The 18,249-nt window shown below is 34.7% G+C and overlaps 1 protein-coding gene across 1 annotated transcript in view; it reads left to right on the forward strand.

The window, feature by feature from the left end:
- LOC121374786 (band 4.1-like protein 3) overlaps positions 1–18,249 on the forward strand; it is a 122,347-nt gene that overhangs the window by 75,886 nt on the left and 28,212 nt on the right. The window contains exons 4-16 of the mRNA XM_041501896.1: positions 761–803; positions 2,286–2,361; positions 6,446–6,490; positions 7,010–7,189; positions 8,341–8,428; positions 8,795–8,947; positions 10,155–10,252; positions 11,349–11,545; positions 12,294–12,616; positions 14,058–14,321; positions 14,773–14,838; positions 15,402–15,458; positions 16,517–16,741. Coding sequence (XP_041357830.1) covers positions 761–803; positions 2,286–2,361; positions 6,446–6,490; positions 7,010–7,189; positions 8,341–8,428; positions 8,795–8,947; positions 10,155–10,252; positions 11,349–11,545; positions 12,294–12,616; positions 14,058–14,321; positions 14,773–14,838; positions 15,402–15,458; positions 16,517–16,741 — 1,815 coding nt within the window. The remainder of the gene's footprint in view (positions 1–760; positions 804–2,285; positions 2,362–6,445; positions 6,491–7,009; positions 7,190–8,340; positions 8,429–8,794; positions 8,948–10,154; positions 10,253–11,348; positions 11,546–12,293; positions 12,617–14,057; positions 14,322–14,772; positions 14,839–15,401; positions 15,459–16,516; positions 16,742–18,249) is intronic.

Below are 18,249 nucleotides of genomic sequence, written 5' to 3' on the forward strand. Positions count from 1 at the left end.
TATAATCTTCATCAGTCTACCTCGGTACCTGTGTGTATAAATCTTGTCGCAATGTCTTACTGAGTATGATCGATATGCTGTATGGATGAAACACAGTTCTGGAAGATTCAATGGATTTCTCAGTATAGTTTTGGACGTGCTTAAATGTGGATTAATACAATTATGGATGGAAAATAATATGCATATATGGAAGATTTTAAGAAAAAAATTACAGGCCTCTAAAACTTGCAAGAACGATTGTTTCATTCGCATCTTGCTCGCACGAATCTAATTTTGCATTACCTATTTTTTGTTCGCGCAAAATTTGGAGCACCATTTACTTACGGGTTACGCAAATTGGAAATGGGTTACCTGGATTTATTTCTGTGTAACCGATAAATGAGTCACCCAGATTTTAATTTCTCAGAGGTCTGGATTATAAAACTTTGGTGGTCGATTTGATTCATTTGTTTTTACTGGATCTGTGCTTCTTCATCCTTTTAACACTCATCTTGACGATGTGCTGACGTCTTGCTGGAATTTGGATTACTGTGGATTTATATTCTAAGATTACATTGGATTTACGGTGGATATTGTGCTGGAAACTAAAAAGGACTGTGTCATCAAGTACAGCAGTATGAATTGATATTAAATGTGTGGGTAGTCCAAATGATGAAGCATGCACTTGTGTGTACATATATTAAATTAGGGATTGTTGGGTTTAAGATCATATTGTTGATGTGCTATTATTATAATCTTCCAACATGATTTTATTTTGCAGTATTGGCTAAACCTTGAAAAGAAAATATCTAAACAGAAAAAGAGTGAGTATGATGTTGTTTTCAAACTTCTTGGACATTAAGTGGGATGCTATTAATTATTTTTATCTGTCAAAAACACACTTTGTAAACTAAGGGGGACAACTCTTAACACCGTATTCTCTTGTTTGCTGTTAGTTATGTTATCTTATTTGAAAAAACTATTGCCCAACTGCAGGAGCGGGGTGTGTGGGGGAATGTGTCACTTTTACTAAATTATACAACCTGTAAAAACACATGTCAAATTATTACTTCATGATAATTAAGCCCTATCACTATTCAATGTGCAAAAAGCTACAGTCAGGCACTTTATTTGCCAAATGTGCATAAAAAAGCTGTGTATAAACAGTAAGAATAAAATTACGAAGTAATTAATTCAAGACTTAACAGATTTAACCACTGATGCATGTTATAATACCACTATGATTTAGTAAAAACATACAAAAAAAGACGGTCGAAGCTGCAGTTTTGTATTTTCATTTAACCTGTGAGTCAAATCATATGACATTTCATACACCCCGGCAAATCCTGTATTTTTCCACAAATGACCCAGTGTACTGGTCTTATGAATTAGCTATTGACCTATCAAAATGTATGAAATTTTATCTTAAAGGTAATAAATATATAATCCTTTTTTAATGGCAATTAAAGAAAACATCACTGAACGAAAAATCACACACTAAACAGCACTAGTGCCATTTATGTTACCATGGTAAAGAATTACAAAGCTCAAAATTGACAGGAAGTAAGAGGCAATTATCATGCAAAATACACAACATGCTTTCTGATAATTGATTTTGCAGCAGCTTTTGCTTTTCAATTCTAACTTAAAAAATACTGTAGAACAATAATTCAAATTTTCTAAATTAGTGGCAACTGTGTCGGCATTAGGAAGACCTTTAGATATTAAATTATATTTCATTAAACTCCACAAAATGAATTTTAAGCCTTGGCACACCTCATTTATGTCTTCATTGCATCAGGGCCTCGGTGGCGTCGTGGCAGGCCATCGGTCTACAGGCTGGTAGGTACTGGGTTCGGATCCCAGTCGAGGCATGGGATTTTTAATCCAGATACCGACTCCAAACCCTGAGTGAGTGCTCCGCAAGGCTCAATGGGTAGGTGTAAACCACTTGCACTGACCAGTGATCCATAACTGGTTCAACAAAGGCCATGGTTTGTGCTATCCTGCCTGTGGGAAGCGCAAATAAAAGATCCCTTGCTGCTAATCGGAAGAGTAGCCCATGTAGTGGCGACAGCGGGTTTCCTCTCAAAATCTGTGTGGTCCTTAACCATATATCTGACGCCATATAACCGTAAATAAAATGTGTTGAGTGCGTCATTAAATAAAACACTTCTTTCTTTCTTTCATTCATTGCATCAGCTAAAAGTATTTAAAAAAACACACACAAAAACCAGTAACAATGTTTTGGCCCCTGATACATAAACTATTTTATGATTTAAAATTGTTATTATTTGTCTTTACAGAAGGACCATGGGTGTTTTCTTTTGCATTAAAATTTTACCCTCCAGATCCAACACAGTTGCAAGAAAGTCTGACGCGGTATGTACATTAATTTTTTAGTTTCCACAGTTTTAACATGTAATTGTAGCAGAATCAACAGTATTAGTCCCAGCACAATAGACCTCTTTCACATTCCCATTGCACATGTGCGCGAAGAGTAGGGCCTACCATCCCTTGCCGAATTGGAATGTATCGAGGCTGTATACAAATTGGGGGGCATGATCGACAGTTGTCATGAGCGTCGTTAGTAGCTTCGTAGGAGCTGTGAATCTCTAGGGACTAACGTACATATTTCGTATATTCTCGAGTGCCTAATAAACATAGGGGCTGAATAAGCATAGGGTCTGGAAAATTTTCTAAAATCAATTAAAAGTAGGGTGCTGAATTAGCATAGGGTGTGGAAATTAAAAAAAAAACGTATAAGAGTAGAGTGTGGAATTAGCATACGGTCTGGAAATTTAGCTAAACTGTAAAAATTTACTAGTAATGAAAACAATTTGGTTTGACGTAGAAATAAAAATAAGTGTTTTGGAAATAACAAAAATATACTATTGTTGTGTGTACAGAAATAAATAACTTGTAGTAAATTCCATAGTATGAAAAAATGTGTTCAGTATAAACATATGTTTCTATTGTCTGTTACAACTGTGTCACTGTCGCACACAATTAATTAAAACTGTAAGTGTGTTTGTACATTTAAATGAAATTATGATAATTAATGTGAGGCGAGATTGCAGCTTTGAAAAAAAAATCCAAAAGTTCCATGCAAGAAAACCAAAACAATCAGGGTGGATGACAGCTCGCTAGATTCATCTCCTATATTTAACACATGGTCAGTTATAACAAAACGTAATTTCATCAACTTAATTTTTACCTGTATCATTCTTTATTTTTAAAGCATAGGTGGGGACACTTATGATGCAAGGGGCTGGCATGCATAAATCTCAGCTGAAGATTCACAAACAACTGTGGTCATCGGCCATGCCAGCTGTTAGCGGAACACGCCGGAACTCGAATGCGGTTAGGGGATGTAACTCTGCCTAATTTTTGTTGCTAATGTCTAATAAACTCTATTTGCAAGTGAAAATAAAAAGGTTGAGTGGAAGTTGTAATTAAAATGAGTGGAATTTGTAATGTAAAAAAAATATATATAAAAAGAGGAAAGAATGTAGATAAAGTTTGGGCCAGTTCCCCTTATCCTAAAGGAACTGTACTTTATCTACTCTAGTATACATAGCTTAACAAAAAGTCATATTTACCTTTAAGAATTCGGTACCCCCGTCTTCAATGTTTGGTGAAAAGATGAATTGTTCAAGTGTAATTGATTAATTTATATAAAGTGCTTGCATGAACTGTTGCATCGATTTACAGGCGAGCACTCAATTGAACGCATCCTAGGAATTTACCCAACCGAATAAAACCGAACCGAGCCGAGCGATAAAAACAAAATGGCGGCCAACAATGTTCGGAAATGTGTGTTTACATTTTGTCGTAGAGTAACATAATTTGTTGTGCCTTAAGTTTGAAATAAGCAGAAAAACAATGTATGTATAATAATAAATAAATAAATGTATTATCTGACCACAAAAGTTAGCATTTTATTTGACAACTCGGAAAATTGTAAATTCCGCTTAAGATTTGCAATTCCGTCCGCGATTCCGTTATCGCGGAAAATCGCTACCCCTAATAGAGGCTATATGTAAGCATTTGATAAATTAAGAATTGTAATAAGCTTTGGGTGTCGAATTAGTGTAGGAGGTTAAAAAAATTTTAGATGTAATTAAACGTAGGTTGCTGAATAAGCAGACACACCAAATTTTTTTCACAAATTTAATAAATGTAGGTTTACCATACTCGAGAGTAAGGTGTTAAAATGGCTGCAAAAAACGGTCTCCTAAAGTTTACATTGGAATGGTTTAAGATCAAAAGCAGTGAAACATTAACTTAGATGAAGTCTCTGGAGCCGCCTGTCAAGGGTATTTTAACAACGCAAAATTAAAAGATTCATACAATAAAATTATCTTTAGTGGAATGTGTTTGCTACTTTTAACAATTAGAATTATAGTTAAATATTCACGCAGATTTACCAGTATTTAAAATTTAATCAAATATACCTCCTGTTCCCCCTAAAATAAAAAACCCAACAAAACCCCTAACTCACATAGACCTTTATCACAGCTCTATTTCCCCCTTATCGTTTCATTAAAAAAAGACAGTCATACAACTACTAATCAGTGTTACATGTATATCCACAAATTATTTATTTTTGTATTTATTTATTTACTTATTTATTTATCTTATTTATTATTTTATTTTATTTTTATTCATATCAGGTACATACAACTTCACTTGAAATAAATAGAGGATACTCCCAGAGTGTCTTGTGATAACATAATTTATCAGCACGAGTTGATAAAAGTATGAAACCCGAGGCTTACATGAAGATCAGTTTGAAAGTAAACATATATCTACATGTACAATAGTGTTTGGTTACTATTTTGTATTTCGTACCGGAGAACATTGGTCGAGATCGTTAGCAATACCATTAGTACTTTGATACACATTTACAAGCATAGAGAGAAGTCCTATATATCGATATGATCTGCAAGTATCACACGTTTTTATAACGTACATGATTATACATAACATAAAGTTCAGCAACTTTTCCAGAGTGGTAGACCCATGCAACTCGATACGATCCTAATTTGATGTTTTGTCTAACTTATGAATATTGTATATAACTTCAGGCCAGTAGCCAGCATGATTAGTGGTGGGGAGTGGGATTGAAATTTCATGTAAACGGAACTCATCAAACGCGAGCGCCAAAGGCACGGAGCTGTAGACAAAAAAAAAAATATATATAGAACCCCTTGCCAAACAATGAGATGACGCCGGTTACACTCGAGAATAATACACGAACTTTTGTTGCGAAATATACGTTAACAAGTTGCATTAAGTTGTGGTATGCATGTAAAATGTCTTGGTCACAGAGCCACGACAAGAAACTGTTTGTTTTCAGTCGTACCAATATATTTATAATAAATTATACATGGCATACTTCTCATATCCCACAAACAGGATAGCATACACGATGTCCTTTGATGGATCATTGGTTGGGATGGGAAATTATCAAACGGGCCCACCGAGGAGGATCGAACCTTCAGCAAATGGAACCTCGGACAGACGTTCTTGCTACGTTATCCCGGTCATTTGGGGACAAGGACTTTTATATGTAAAATCCAATTGTGTATACAATACAGTTACATTTCTAACCATTCTCAGATCGGTAGCAACCGAGAAGTCAGAGGGGGACTATAGCCACACTTTTATAAACCCGGGTTTAAAATATGGTTTGTTGGGCTTTAACAACCAAATGTTTTTTTATTTCGTGATAAGGAATAATTCACAAATGTCTCCAATAAATCTTGTTGGATGTCGACAGAATTTTCGGGTTCCCTACTGATAGAATAATTAATTTTGGAGGGTTTTTTTACATTCCTATTGTGTGGCCTCCCATTGTCTATGCCCCTCAACTTGTCCACATGTTTATTTTTGCGAGATCTCGCGTGAGTTCGCAGTTTGCGCCCTCGAGTTACCCAGCAACGGGCACATGCGCGGTGGAATGTGAAAGAGGTCTATTAAGACAAATTAAAAAGGCTTGTTTTATCCAGAATGGCAATATGGTGTATAATTTAGGATATTTTATTCAGTTTATTTGGGCTAGTTTTAATATTTTACATAACGTAACTGCTATTTCAAAAATAGCTGGGGGTGGTTTGGGTGGGTGGGTGGCCGGCTGCCCGGTGGCGCACCGTTCGCACTAGTTTTCGTGGCTTTTTCTACACTGGAGGAACGCCAAGAACGGTCACGCCGTCCCGGCAACGTCTACGACAGGGACGCAGCAAATGATGACAGGCAATTGATGTGTCGAAATTGCTTTTGTGAGAAGTTTGTTAGTTGATATTTTGTTTAACTTTTTCAGTATCCAAACAAGTTTTCTTTCACCAGAGTTAATGTGACGTCACTGTTAAATTTTCTGATTTTGAGAAATTGTATTGTTAGAAAAGTCCAGTGATGGATGAAGTATGATATTTAATTTTCTTTTATTATTGTTATTCAACAGCTACCTAGTATGCTTACAAATTAGAAGAGACATTCTTGACGGAAGGTAAGATTTTCTCCAGACATAAACGGTTCTTCTCATGTATTGAAGAATAATCATATAGACTTTCCTTTACTATTTAGAGCTAAAGAGCTTACGTTACTTTTAAAATAACATTTGGAATGTACGCTTGTTGAATGTTAAACAGACATGGTTAGGAATATCTTATTTCATCCTGACCCACAGTAATATAACAGAAATGTCCATATGTAAAACATTTCATCTTCAGTTTATTTAATGAAACTTTCTTCTTTCTTTTTTTCTAATGGATTGATCATATTACCTTATTGAATAGTGAATTTCTCTGGTATTTCTAATAGTGCTATTGTTATAAATATCTTTGTTTTTGTCTTGTAGGTTGGTCTGTTCATTTGTAATCTCTTCTTTTTTTTCATCCTGACCCAAAGAAATATGATGGAGTTTATTTAATGAACTTTTTTTTTCTTTCTTTTTTTCTAATGGATTGAATAGATTAGCTTATTGAATAGTGGTATTGTTATAAATTTATTTTCTTTTTGTGTTTAGGTTGCCCTGTTCATTTGTAACACATGCAATACTGGGCTCGTACAGTGTCCAGGCAGACAAAGGGGACTACGATCCAGCACAACACGGCTATGGCATTGACTACATTAAGGACATGCCGTTCGCCCCGGTTCAAACACAAGAACTCCTCGAGAAGATCCATGAACTTCACAAACAACACAAGTAGGTTGGCTGACCATAAATATTAGTTATGATCAGAACCCTTGAGGTTGACAACAGTAACTTTTCACACCTTTGTTTTGGCTTTGTATATAATAAATATAATATATCTTACTGTAATTTTATTTCAAATCCATATTTCTTAAATAGAAAAATAAAAATAATTACAAGGTTTTCTTAAACACTGCCAGCAATTTTGCATGGAAATTGTCATGTACCCAGTTTATTGTTATGGTATGGAGATGCAAAGTGAAGTCATTGGACTATTCAAATTAAAGATTGGGTATATTATTGCAATGATTCGCTACATCAAAATCAAAATCAGTCTGCTTACCTTGACCCCAGTGAAAATTGTTCGAGTTCTGTATTGAGCAGACAATGCAGTTTACATGTTGATATGTTTTAATTTTTCACAATTTTAGTTAAAATATCAAGTTAAAGTTTTAAAAGATTAGAAAAATAAGTAGTACCATTCATTAAATATATTATATATATGTTATATAGTGTACGAAGCTAAGACAAGGTGTGAAAAATTACTGTTGTCAACCTTAGTTACTTAACATAGTCGACTGTGTAGAAGGTTGTTTGTTTTGTAGGTTGTTACATTGGTTTTGGTTTGGGTTTTTTTTACCATTAAGAGTAACAACAGTATGACAGCTGTTTGTGAAAAACTAAGACAATAATAGCTCAAAATAAATTTCACTAAGGTAGGCATCATTGCAGTTAACATTTATACAGTTGATAATGTTTATGGACTTCACAGTGGACTATTGGGTGTTACAATGTTTATGGACTTCACAGTGGACTATTGGGTGTCATAATGTTTATGGACTTCACAATGAACTTTTGGATGTCATAATGTTTATGGACTTCACAGTGGACTATAGGGTGTCGAACAAAGGTATCCATATGAACAGGATTAAGTTAAAATTGAAACTTATATAGTTATGTAAGAAACACTGTATAGAGCTGTGGGAAAAGCAAAATACAATACAAATATCGAGGTAAGTATATTTCAAAACTTTGTATAAAAATCCAAATGTTTTAAAAACTGTAAAATTAATTCTTGATGGAATTAAAAATAGTCTAATATATTTCTGTTACCAAATATATCTATACCTGAAGAGCTGAACAATCAATGTTGTTGTTTTTAGGGGTGAAACGCCAGAAGCAGCAGATATGCATTTTCTTGAAAATGCCAAGAAGTTGGCCATGTATGGTGTTGATCTTCATAAAGCTAAGGTAATAATAATGATAGCATAATGTGTTTATCATGAAAGTTCACTGCTAGTGAAATAAAACCTGTGTAATCTTGTATATCAAAGGCCGTGGTATGTACTACCCTGTCTGTGGGATGGTGCATATAAAGATCCTTTGCTGCTAATCGAAAAGAGTAGCCCATGAAGTGGCGACAGCGGGTTTCCTCTCTCAGTATCTGTGTGGTCCTTAACCATATGTCTGATGTCATATAACCGTAAATAAAATGTGTGCGTCGTTAAATAAAACATTTCTTTCTTATGTTAGGGGACATGACATTGTATTGCTTTAGCAGTGCTCTTGGAATTCTTTTTTCCCCCTGTTATTTACAACTGAGTTTTCCTCTTTCAGGATTCGAAAGGAATCGACATCTTGTTGGGAGTGTGTGCCAGTGGACTTCTTGTTTACAGAGACAAATTGCGCATCAACAGATTTGTTTGGCCAAAAATATTGAAAATTTCATATAAGAGGAATAATTTCTACATAAGACTGCGACCAGGAGAGGTGAGTCTATTTTTGTTATACATGTATAACCAAGGCCTTCTACCTGTATCATAGCAGATGGCTTAATACAGGGACTGTGTAGATTGTTGGTGTCAACCCCTGCAGTTGCCCACGGCACTCGGCAATGCTGTCGAGATTGTGGTGGAGTTTTTAATTCTCCACAGCAAATTTTTGCCTTTCGACTATATTCAGTTTTTTTGTAATGGCATGTTTTTTTGCCATGGACATTTTCTTAATTGCAGGGTTTGTGTGTATATTAACTAATTTCATTAATTAAGAAATTATTGACAGTATCATTACCTTTACCTGTGTGTTAAACCCTAATATTTTTAAACCCTTAAGAGTCGATACATTTGGAATAGTTGTAAGGATGTGGTGTAGGACACATATTCACCATTGCTGAAATAAATAAGTGTTTAAAAATACTTGACATTTAATAACAAAGTTTTAACATGCTTAAAAACCTAATCATACAGTGTCTTTGAAACACATGTTATTTTTTTGAATAGAAATAAAATAAGTATATATTTAACACAGATGTTTACAGGTGTAACCCCCCACCCATCCACCCACCTATTGGATTGAAGGGTTTGTAATTAATGATGGAGAATGATTGACTTTAAAAACAATTAGCTACTCTAAAATATAAAAATTAGACTTGCCCACACCCAGTGATACTTATCCTTCTGGTTACGAACACTATTGTATGTATTTATAAACTTCTTAAGGAAAAGTGTAATAGCAAAGATTACACACTTGTCCCCTAAATGTGTTTTTGTCAAACCGTAATCCAATAATACACTTGCCTGTTGGACAATCCCAAATTTGATCTGCAAATAAATATTGTTTTTAAAAACCAATAATGTTAAAGTTAAATCTGCATGCATACATTATTTTTTTTATTCTTGGTATCCTGTAGCTGGTGTCTTGTGGTATCAAAGGCCATGGTATGTGCTATTCTGTCTGTGGGATGGTGCATATAAAAGATCCCTTGCAGCTAATAGAAAAATGTTGCGTGTTTCCTCTCTAAGACTGTCAAAATTACCAAATGTATGACATTCAATAACCAATGATTAATAAATCAATGTGCTCTAGTGGTGTTGTTAAACAAAACAAACTTTAACTTTGTCTTGTGGTATTAATTAACTATGTTTCTTGGTTGTCCATAGGCATGTTTCAAAAGTAGTTAATTGATTTTTGTTTTCAGTTTGAATCCCATGAATGGACAATTGGTTTTAAACTTGATAACCATCGATATGCCAAGCGATTATGGAAAACGTGCGTCGAACATCATGCATTCTTCAGGTAGTGTACAAATCTAATTCTATTTGTTTTTAGCTAACTTTTGCTGTAAGGATATGTATGGTATAAATCGGGGCTTACACTGGAAACAAAATTGTTTTAGCCAAGTTTCACATATGTAGAGCATTTCCTTAAAAATGTGGCTAATATAAGAACATTTTATTAATCATATACTTAATTTTGTAGACAATTTGTATGAAAATTATCAATTGGCTCATTTGGCAATGGACAGGTCTGGCTTGGTCTTAGGGTTTAAAGTGTACATTCAGAGCAGGTTGTTGTAGTGCATGCCTGTCATGGGCGCATGTGTCGACTTGCGCCGGCTCCTTTGTCCAGGACAGGAAATGGACAGTGTGAGCCTTGTATAAATAAAGATATTATTAGTTTAAAAATTGGTTGTCCTAAACATCCTGTACAGTCCACATACAGTGGAAACAGTGATAGAACAATTATTAAAAAAAAATTATTATCTTAGTTTGGTTTATTTCATTGCTTGTATGGGTGGCATTTAGCTTAGTTGATTGAGTGATTCCTTGAGGTGCTTGCGTTGCAGGATTGAACCACCTCACTGGATCCATTCAACTGTTTGATTTTGTTTTCTCATTCCAACCAGTGCACCACAACTGGTCAAATGCTGTGGTATGTGCTTTCCTGCCTGTGGGAAAGTGCATATAAAAGATCCCTTGCATTAGAAAAATGTAGCAGATTTCCTCTTGATGACTACGTCAGAATTACCAAATGTTTGACATCCAATAGCCAATGATTAATTAATCAATGTGCCCTAGTGGTGTCCGTGAACAAAACAAACTTTTAACTTTTTCATTGCTTGTATCTTGTTTAAAAAAAAAAAAATCTAGGTTCTTAAAACAAAATTCACTGATTTGTTTGATAATATAGCCATGGAACTATTGCTTTCAAAACAAGAACTGAAAATACACTTGATTGTCTCAAACTGATTTTTATGCTTTCTATTAATAGATTAATCATGAATTTTGCCTCTTGAATTTAGAGGAAGAAAAAATCCTTCTAAACTGAATTCTGTGTTTTTACCATTATTAATTTATCTTTGATCATTTGTCTTTTCTTTTTCTTTTTTCAGATTGCGAGAACCAGATGTTCCTAAGGGTAGTACATTATTCCCAAGACTAGGTTCCAAGTTCCGTTACTCCGGTCGTACACTATTCCAGACGAAAAAGAATCTAGAAATCCTCGGAAGGGACGACAGACCATTAAAGCGTTCAAACTACAGAAGCACAATGCCGTACGGAGAAAACCGAGCTCGCAGTGTGGATGAATGTAAGAAATAGATACCTTGGCTTGAGGCTGCTTTCAGCTTAACATTGTGTAGCGTAGACAGTTTTGGTGAATCCATGTGCTCTTAAAGGGCTAGCTCTGGATAAGCAGAAAATTTTGCCAAATTATAAATGGCAGAAACCCAGTTATTTTCTAACAAAATGTCAATTATTACAGGAAATTTTGCCAAATTATAATAAAATCAGCCAATTGTTTGAATGTTTCTCAAATTTGCCAATTGCAAATTTGGCAAGTGCCAGAGCTAGCCCAGTATTATGTGCAGTTCCAACAGGATTTACACTAAATGAAATTTGAATATTAAATATTAAAAACAATTTGAACAGAATACAGGTTTGATATTCTATGTTTTAAAAATATGCATCAAAACCGGATCCAGACAGTTACTTTTAAATCGCCAATTTTAGCTGAACACACACACTTATATGTGATTTGTAGACTAGAAAATATTTGGGTTTGTACTTCATGTACATTTTGTAACAACTTCTGTACTAGTGTTTTATTTAATTATTTTGCTGTAATACTTGTCACATTTTAGAATGATAATATGGTATTATACAATTTGCAGAAAGTTTGTTGTAAGAAATGCTTTATTATAGCAAAATTAATTTTGTAATTGGGTAAATACAAATTGAATTGGATGATTTTAAAGTTAAAATGGCACAAATTTAAAAAAAAAAATCTCTTTCTCCATATTGAGAGTTTTATGCTGACATTGTTGTTTTTCTAACAGTGGCCATGAGAACACATGACAGAGATCCATACGACCCCGGCCATGCAAACACCCTGGAACGAAAATACTCTGAGGACGACTACCACAATCGCAGTCTGCAAGACGATCGCAACCGCAGCCTGCCAGACGAGCGCAACCGCAACGACAGAGTTCCAACAGCTCTGGCCACGGTTGGGCTGCCAAAGGGGATGAAACCGTATGATCCTGAGGAAGGAGAAACACGAACACGTGGTCCAGGTGAATATGAGGAAGGGAGACGGCCAGGCTCAAGAGAAAACTTAACAGACACGGCTGATAGGCGGCACAGAACTCCTGGAGACCAGGTACGTTCAGGCAGCTTTATTTTGGACAAATGTGTCTCCATAACTGAAGAACTTGCATTTTCATTAGTTTGTTTGGGGTTTTTTTTGTCTCAAACACATTTATGGAACCAAGATGTCTTTTTTTTCTTTGCATGTTTTGCACACCCAATATCCGATGTGTATTTTTGTGCTGGGGTGGTGTTAAACATTCATTCATGGCTTGTTTTGTTCTTCCTTCATGTAAGGAGTAAATTGTCCAGGGATTTTTGCAAAGGGTAAAATGGGTTATAAAACAAAAACAACATCACCCTCAAATTTTATGATATTATGGATCGACGCCCACAAACATGCAGTGATATGGATTTAAAAAGTAGTCTGATATTCACAAAAAATCGGTAACAGTGATTTATAAGTAAGTATTTGACACAGTAATGCTTTTCCGCAACCGCGAAGCAAAATATGGACAGAATCATGCAACTCCACTCAATCTGACTTAAGTCTTGGATGTGGCTCAGCCAGAGTTGATAATGGTATAATACTAAGTCTTGTTAGATGTTTTTCCACCTAATCTCAAGACATTGCTCCTTGTCTGGTTTATTATAGTCTATCAGTAGAGTAAGATGTTTTGCTGCAGCAGTTGATACATTCTCTGACCCCACTCTAGAATCTAGACTTCGTTTGATGCCATTGATTATAATCAACTGGTGTGTTGCGACAAGACGCCTGTTTTATTTTAACATTTTAAACTACTAACTAATGTTTAAATTGTTCACAACTCTCAACTGTTTTAGCAGCCAGTGCACCACGACTGGTATATCAAATGCTGTAGCGTATGCTGTCCTGTCTGTGGGATGGTGTATATATAAAAGATCCCTTGCTACTAATGGGGAAAATATAGTGGATTTCCTCTGTAAGACTCTCTGTCAAAAATTAACAAATATTTACCGTCTAATAGCTGATGATTTATAAATCAGTGTGCTCTAGTGGTGTTGTTAAAGAAAACAAAACTTTAACTATTTTAACATTTCCTTTCAATTTTTATTTTGATGTTAATCAATGTGATTAAATACTTAATTGATTAATTAATTCATTAATTTCCCCTCTACATTTTTAGTATTATGAATACTGAAATCAGTAAAGACTGTTACTCTTGAAATAGTGGTACAGCGCTCGCTCGATGTGCATTCGGTGTGGGATTGATCCCCGTTGGTGGGCCCATTGGCCTATTTCTCGTTTCAGCCAGTGCACCACGACTGGTATATCAAAGGCCGTGGTATGTACTACCCTGTCTGTGGGATGGTGCATATAAAAGATCCCTTGCTGCTAATCGAAAAGAGTAGCCCATGAAGTGACGACAGCAGGTTTCCTCTCTCAATATCTGTGTGGTCTGATGCCATATAACCGTAAATAAAATGTGTTGAGTGCGTCATTAAATAAAACATTTCTTTCTTTCTTGAAATAGGAGGCCACGTTGCAAGGCGAACCAGTGAGGGAAGAAGATGCGATGGCCGTCCCAGCAGGAACTGTCCAGGTGGCCGTGTCGCCCAAAAACGCAAAAGAAGAAGAAAAGGAGAGGAAGAAACGAGAGAAGGAAGAGGAGAAGAAACGCAAAGAAGAATTGAAGAAGAAACAAAAGGAAGAGAAGGAAAAGAAGAAGAAAGGCAAGGGCAAGGAGAAGATCGCCCTGGTGGAGATGGATCGGCCGTCTGCAGAAGACCGAATGGGATAAACTGGTATAGTCTTGTTTATTTGTCACACTGACCCTTTCATCACTGAGATCACTGTCTGGTGATGTATGGCTGAAGAGATGTGAATGTTGACCTATGTTATTCAATCATATGTTTTCAATTCATTCAAAGTTTTCAATTTACCGTAATTTAAATAGACTTTATAAAAGGAGAGAACTACTATTTGGTATGAACAACCCCACAGAAATATAACCTAATAACATAACTTTAAAAAATAACAGCAGGCCATATTGTGCTTCCTACCCAGAGCCCTTAAGTTTGGTTGAGGGACAGCTTTTACATTTTTAAACACAAATATATATTCTGATAGAAATTATAGCCGGTGTTCTTTAATTTTTGTTCTTTCCTGTTCTTTAGCTGTAGTTGCGAAATTTTGTCAATATGTTTAAATGATTTATTTATTGTATAAATATGTTGGGTTATATTCAGGATGATGAGAATGCAACAGAGAGGGCACAACTGGGTCATGAACCGGACGCAGCTGAACTCGAAAGGGTAAATATTTTATACAAACTGATTACAGTTCCAAGAAATATTTTTAAACACATTTTTACTCATTACCTATAGCTTGTGTTTTGTTGTATATTCTATTTATATTTTTACTTTCGAAGAATTTTATAACTGACAAATTGTAGTAGATCGTTTGAGCCTTGAAAGGAGTTCTCTTTTTCACTGGTCCCTAAAAATGATGGGAGAGGAAAGAATGTGTTGACTTTTTTCCAGCTGAAGAATTCTTCGATTTGACAGTGAATATGACGATGCTGTATTGTTTGATTTTTTTCCTCCTTTTTTTATACTTTTAATGGAATCGTAACATCATGTTCATAGCAATCTCATTCCAGAATATTTTAACATATAATTCCTAATTTTTTAATAGATCTCATTGATATTCAATAATTTCTTCATAAAGTTTATTATTTGTACATACTCTCTTCACTGATTGTTGCCTGTTCACACAGTATCAGTATTTTTATTTGTGTTTTTTCATTCAGGTTTTAACAAAATATTTTACGACGTTAATTGTTTAAAGATCTATGCATGTGTTTTGTTCTATGCAGAGTGAAGGTGTCATGGCAGGCGCCGGCATAGCAAGACAGGGGTCTGTGCCCGAAAAGGTGCTCCTCATACATATTAACTCAGGGATTCATCTACCTAAACACACAAATAGTTCCCACTTGTCCCAACCACATCAAAAAGTGCCAGTTAATGCATAGGAGTAATATACATTTTCTGATTTAAAAAATAAATAAATATATATTTATTATTATTTATCCTGATTTATTTATTATTATTGATCATGATTTCTGATGCCATATAACCGTAAATAAAATGTGTCGAGTACATCGTTAAATAAAACATTTCCTTTTTTTTTTTATCATGTTTTATTTATTTATTTATTCTTGTCCTATTTTCAATTTACCATCACTAAAATATCTGGTTTACAACCATTTTCTTTTTATAAATTCTTTATATATTGTGAAAAGTAGATTCTTCAGTCAGAGCTTGATTGTTACTAAGAGTAAGAAATCTGTTTTTATCTGAATAAGAAAACTTTATAATATCTTGAAATATGTGTACAGTAACTTATTATCTGTCTTTAATTTATTGGTTATAATTGTTCCAAACATCACAAGTGTGCAGTTTTCAAAACTATTATTAACACAGAGAATGTTGATTATTTCAAAGGTTGATTATATGTAGAATTTTAATTTATTTAATTCAAAGTACAATAAGAAAAATAATTTATATTTCTTTATTAAAATTACATAAATATTTCAGGTAATTAAATATGGTAGTTTAATCCCTGAGTTATTTTACCAAACCATAATGTTTTAACATATTATAAATTTTAACATTTTAATAGTATTGGATTTTCATTTCGATCTGTTAATCATTGATGCAATTGATTTTACTGAAGAACATGTATGTGTGCATACAACCAGATTTGATTAATTCTTAAATCATCTAGTGATTCATTAAATCATTCATTGTTTCATGTAGTTCACTCTTTTTCATCAGGTGAATTAATTTTTTTTTTAAATTAATTTATCCATTTGTTTTAAGTTTTGACAATTTTATCAATTGTTTCATATCTTATGATTTTTACATTATATTCATCAGTTCTTATTCTGTAGAATATCATGTGAATAGTGGTGTTCATTTATGAATACAGGAACATGACGAAGATACTGATAAAAAAACGGATGATAAGGACAAACATGATAAAAAGGGAAAAGAAAAGGGAAAAGATAAGCAAAAAGATAAAAAGGACGAAGGCAAAAAAGGTGGATTTTTGGGCAAGTTTAAAAAGCCTCACAAAGATTCCAAGTCGAAACTTGAGTCGCCTGATGGAAGTAGCGCAGCCGGGGCCCCAGTTGGAGATGCGCATGACGACCAGGTTGTTAGCCCTTGTACAAACCAAACCCTTAAACCACATGCTTGCTGGGGCGTAGAGTAGACAGCCCCGTGTGCACAGTCTGAGTGTTAGTTGTGGGTGTGGAAGAAAATAAATGAAACACATGCATGATTGTTGATGCATCTTGCTAGGCATTAATATTTAGATCCATTAATAACTTTTTAAAGGCTTTTTAAAAAATGTGGGATGGGGGGGGGGGGGGGGGCAGGAGATATAACTGTCAGTTGAAGTGCTTGCGTCACATGATCAAACCACCTCGGATCCATTCAATTGATTAGGTATTTTCTCATTCAAGCTAGTGCTTTCCTGTCTGGAAAACTGCACATAAGAGATCACTTGCTACATTAGTAAAAATGTAGCGAGTTTCCTCTGATGACTACGTGTCAGAATTACCAAATGTTTGACATCCAGTAGCTGATGATTAATTAATCAGTGCTCTATTGGTGTTGTTAAACAAACCATACGAACTTTAACTTTGAAGAAAGAAAGAAGTCTCTGGGCTAAACAGATGAATCTCCTTAAAAAAAAACCCAAAAACATTTCCGATCTAGATCAATAACAATAGTATTTGTATTTATATATTAACGTTCCCTTTTGCATGATCACTACTGTCGGTAGTATGTTGGTCAAGTCTTTCATCTGTTGTATTTAACTGCTGTCAGTAGGTTGTGTATGCCATGTGCACTTGGATTCTTGGTAGTATTTGCTTCTAAACAGTGACTGGATCAATTAACAGACGGTCTTTCTTCTAACTGCATGTGTAAAGTAGTTTGGTATTCACATGTCACAAATACTGTAAGATGAGGTGTGATATTATTTTTTAGGATTCTGCGAATGTCGTAAACATGATTTAATATAGATATTTTGGGATTCTATATTGTAATATTACGCTTCCGACCCAGAATCTTGAATTAGCGGAAGCATGGAATCATGTTAACTTTGCAGCACATGACGATGGCTTTTGTGTGTATGGGGGTGGGGGAGTTTGTGTGTGTGTGTGTGTGTGCGTGTGTGTGCACGTGTGTGTGACAGTGCTTAACCACAGCTTGATTGGTTTAGCTTGAAACCGTTGCTTATTGGTAGATGACAGCTTGGATCCATAACAATAATGTTCTTGGAAAAAACTAAAAAAAATGGGGTTCACTTGGTTACTAAAATACACTTTGTTCTATTAATTTTATCATGTCATGATTATGCTTACAAATATGCTTGCCAGTTATGAACTTTTTAAGTTCCATCTGACAAGTAAAAGAAAATGTATTTCAAGTATTAATAATTAAACATAATTGTTATATTGTCAACCATAGATGATACCACATCTGGGTATTCATAAATAGTCTACATTTAAAGGCAGATTTCCGTAAACCCTAAAACAAAACAAAAACAAAACAAAAAGAAGAACTATTGGCTAAGAACTTGGGTGAGTCGTGTGTCATGGTTTGGTACAAGTGGTGGAGGAAAACAGAAAAATAAGATTCATGAATGTTAGT

Source organism: Gigantopelta aegis, chromosome 6 (genome assembly GCF_016097555.1).
Source record: "Gigantopelta aegis isolate Gae_Host chromosome 6, Gae_host_genome, whole genome shotgun sequence".
NCBI classification, from domain to species: Eukaryota; Metazoa; Mollusca; class Gastropoda; order Neomphalida; family Peltospiridae; genus Gigantopelta; species Gigantopelta aegis.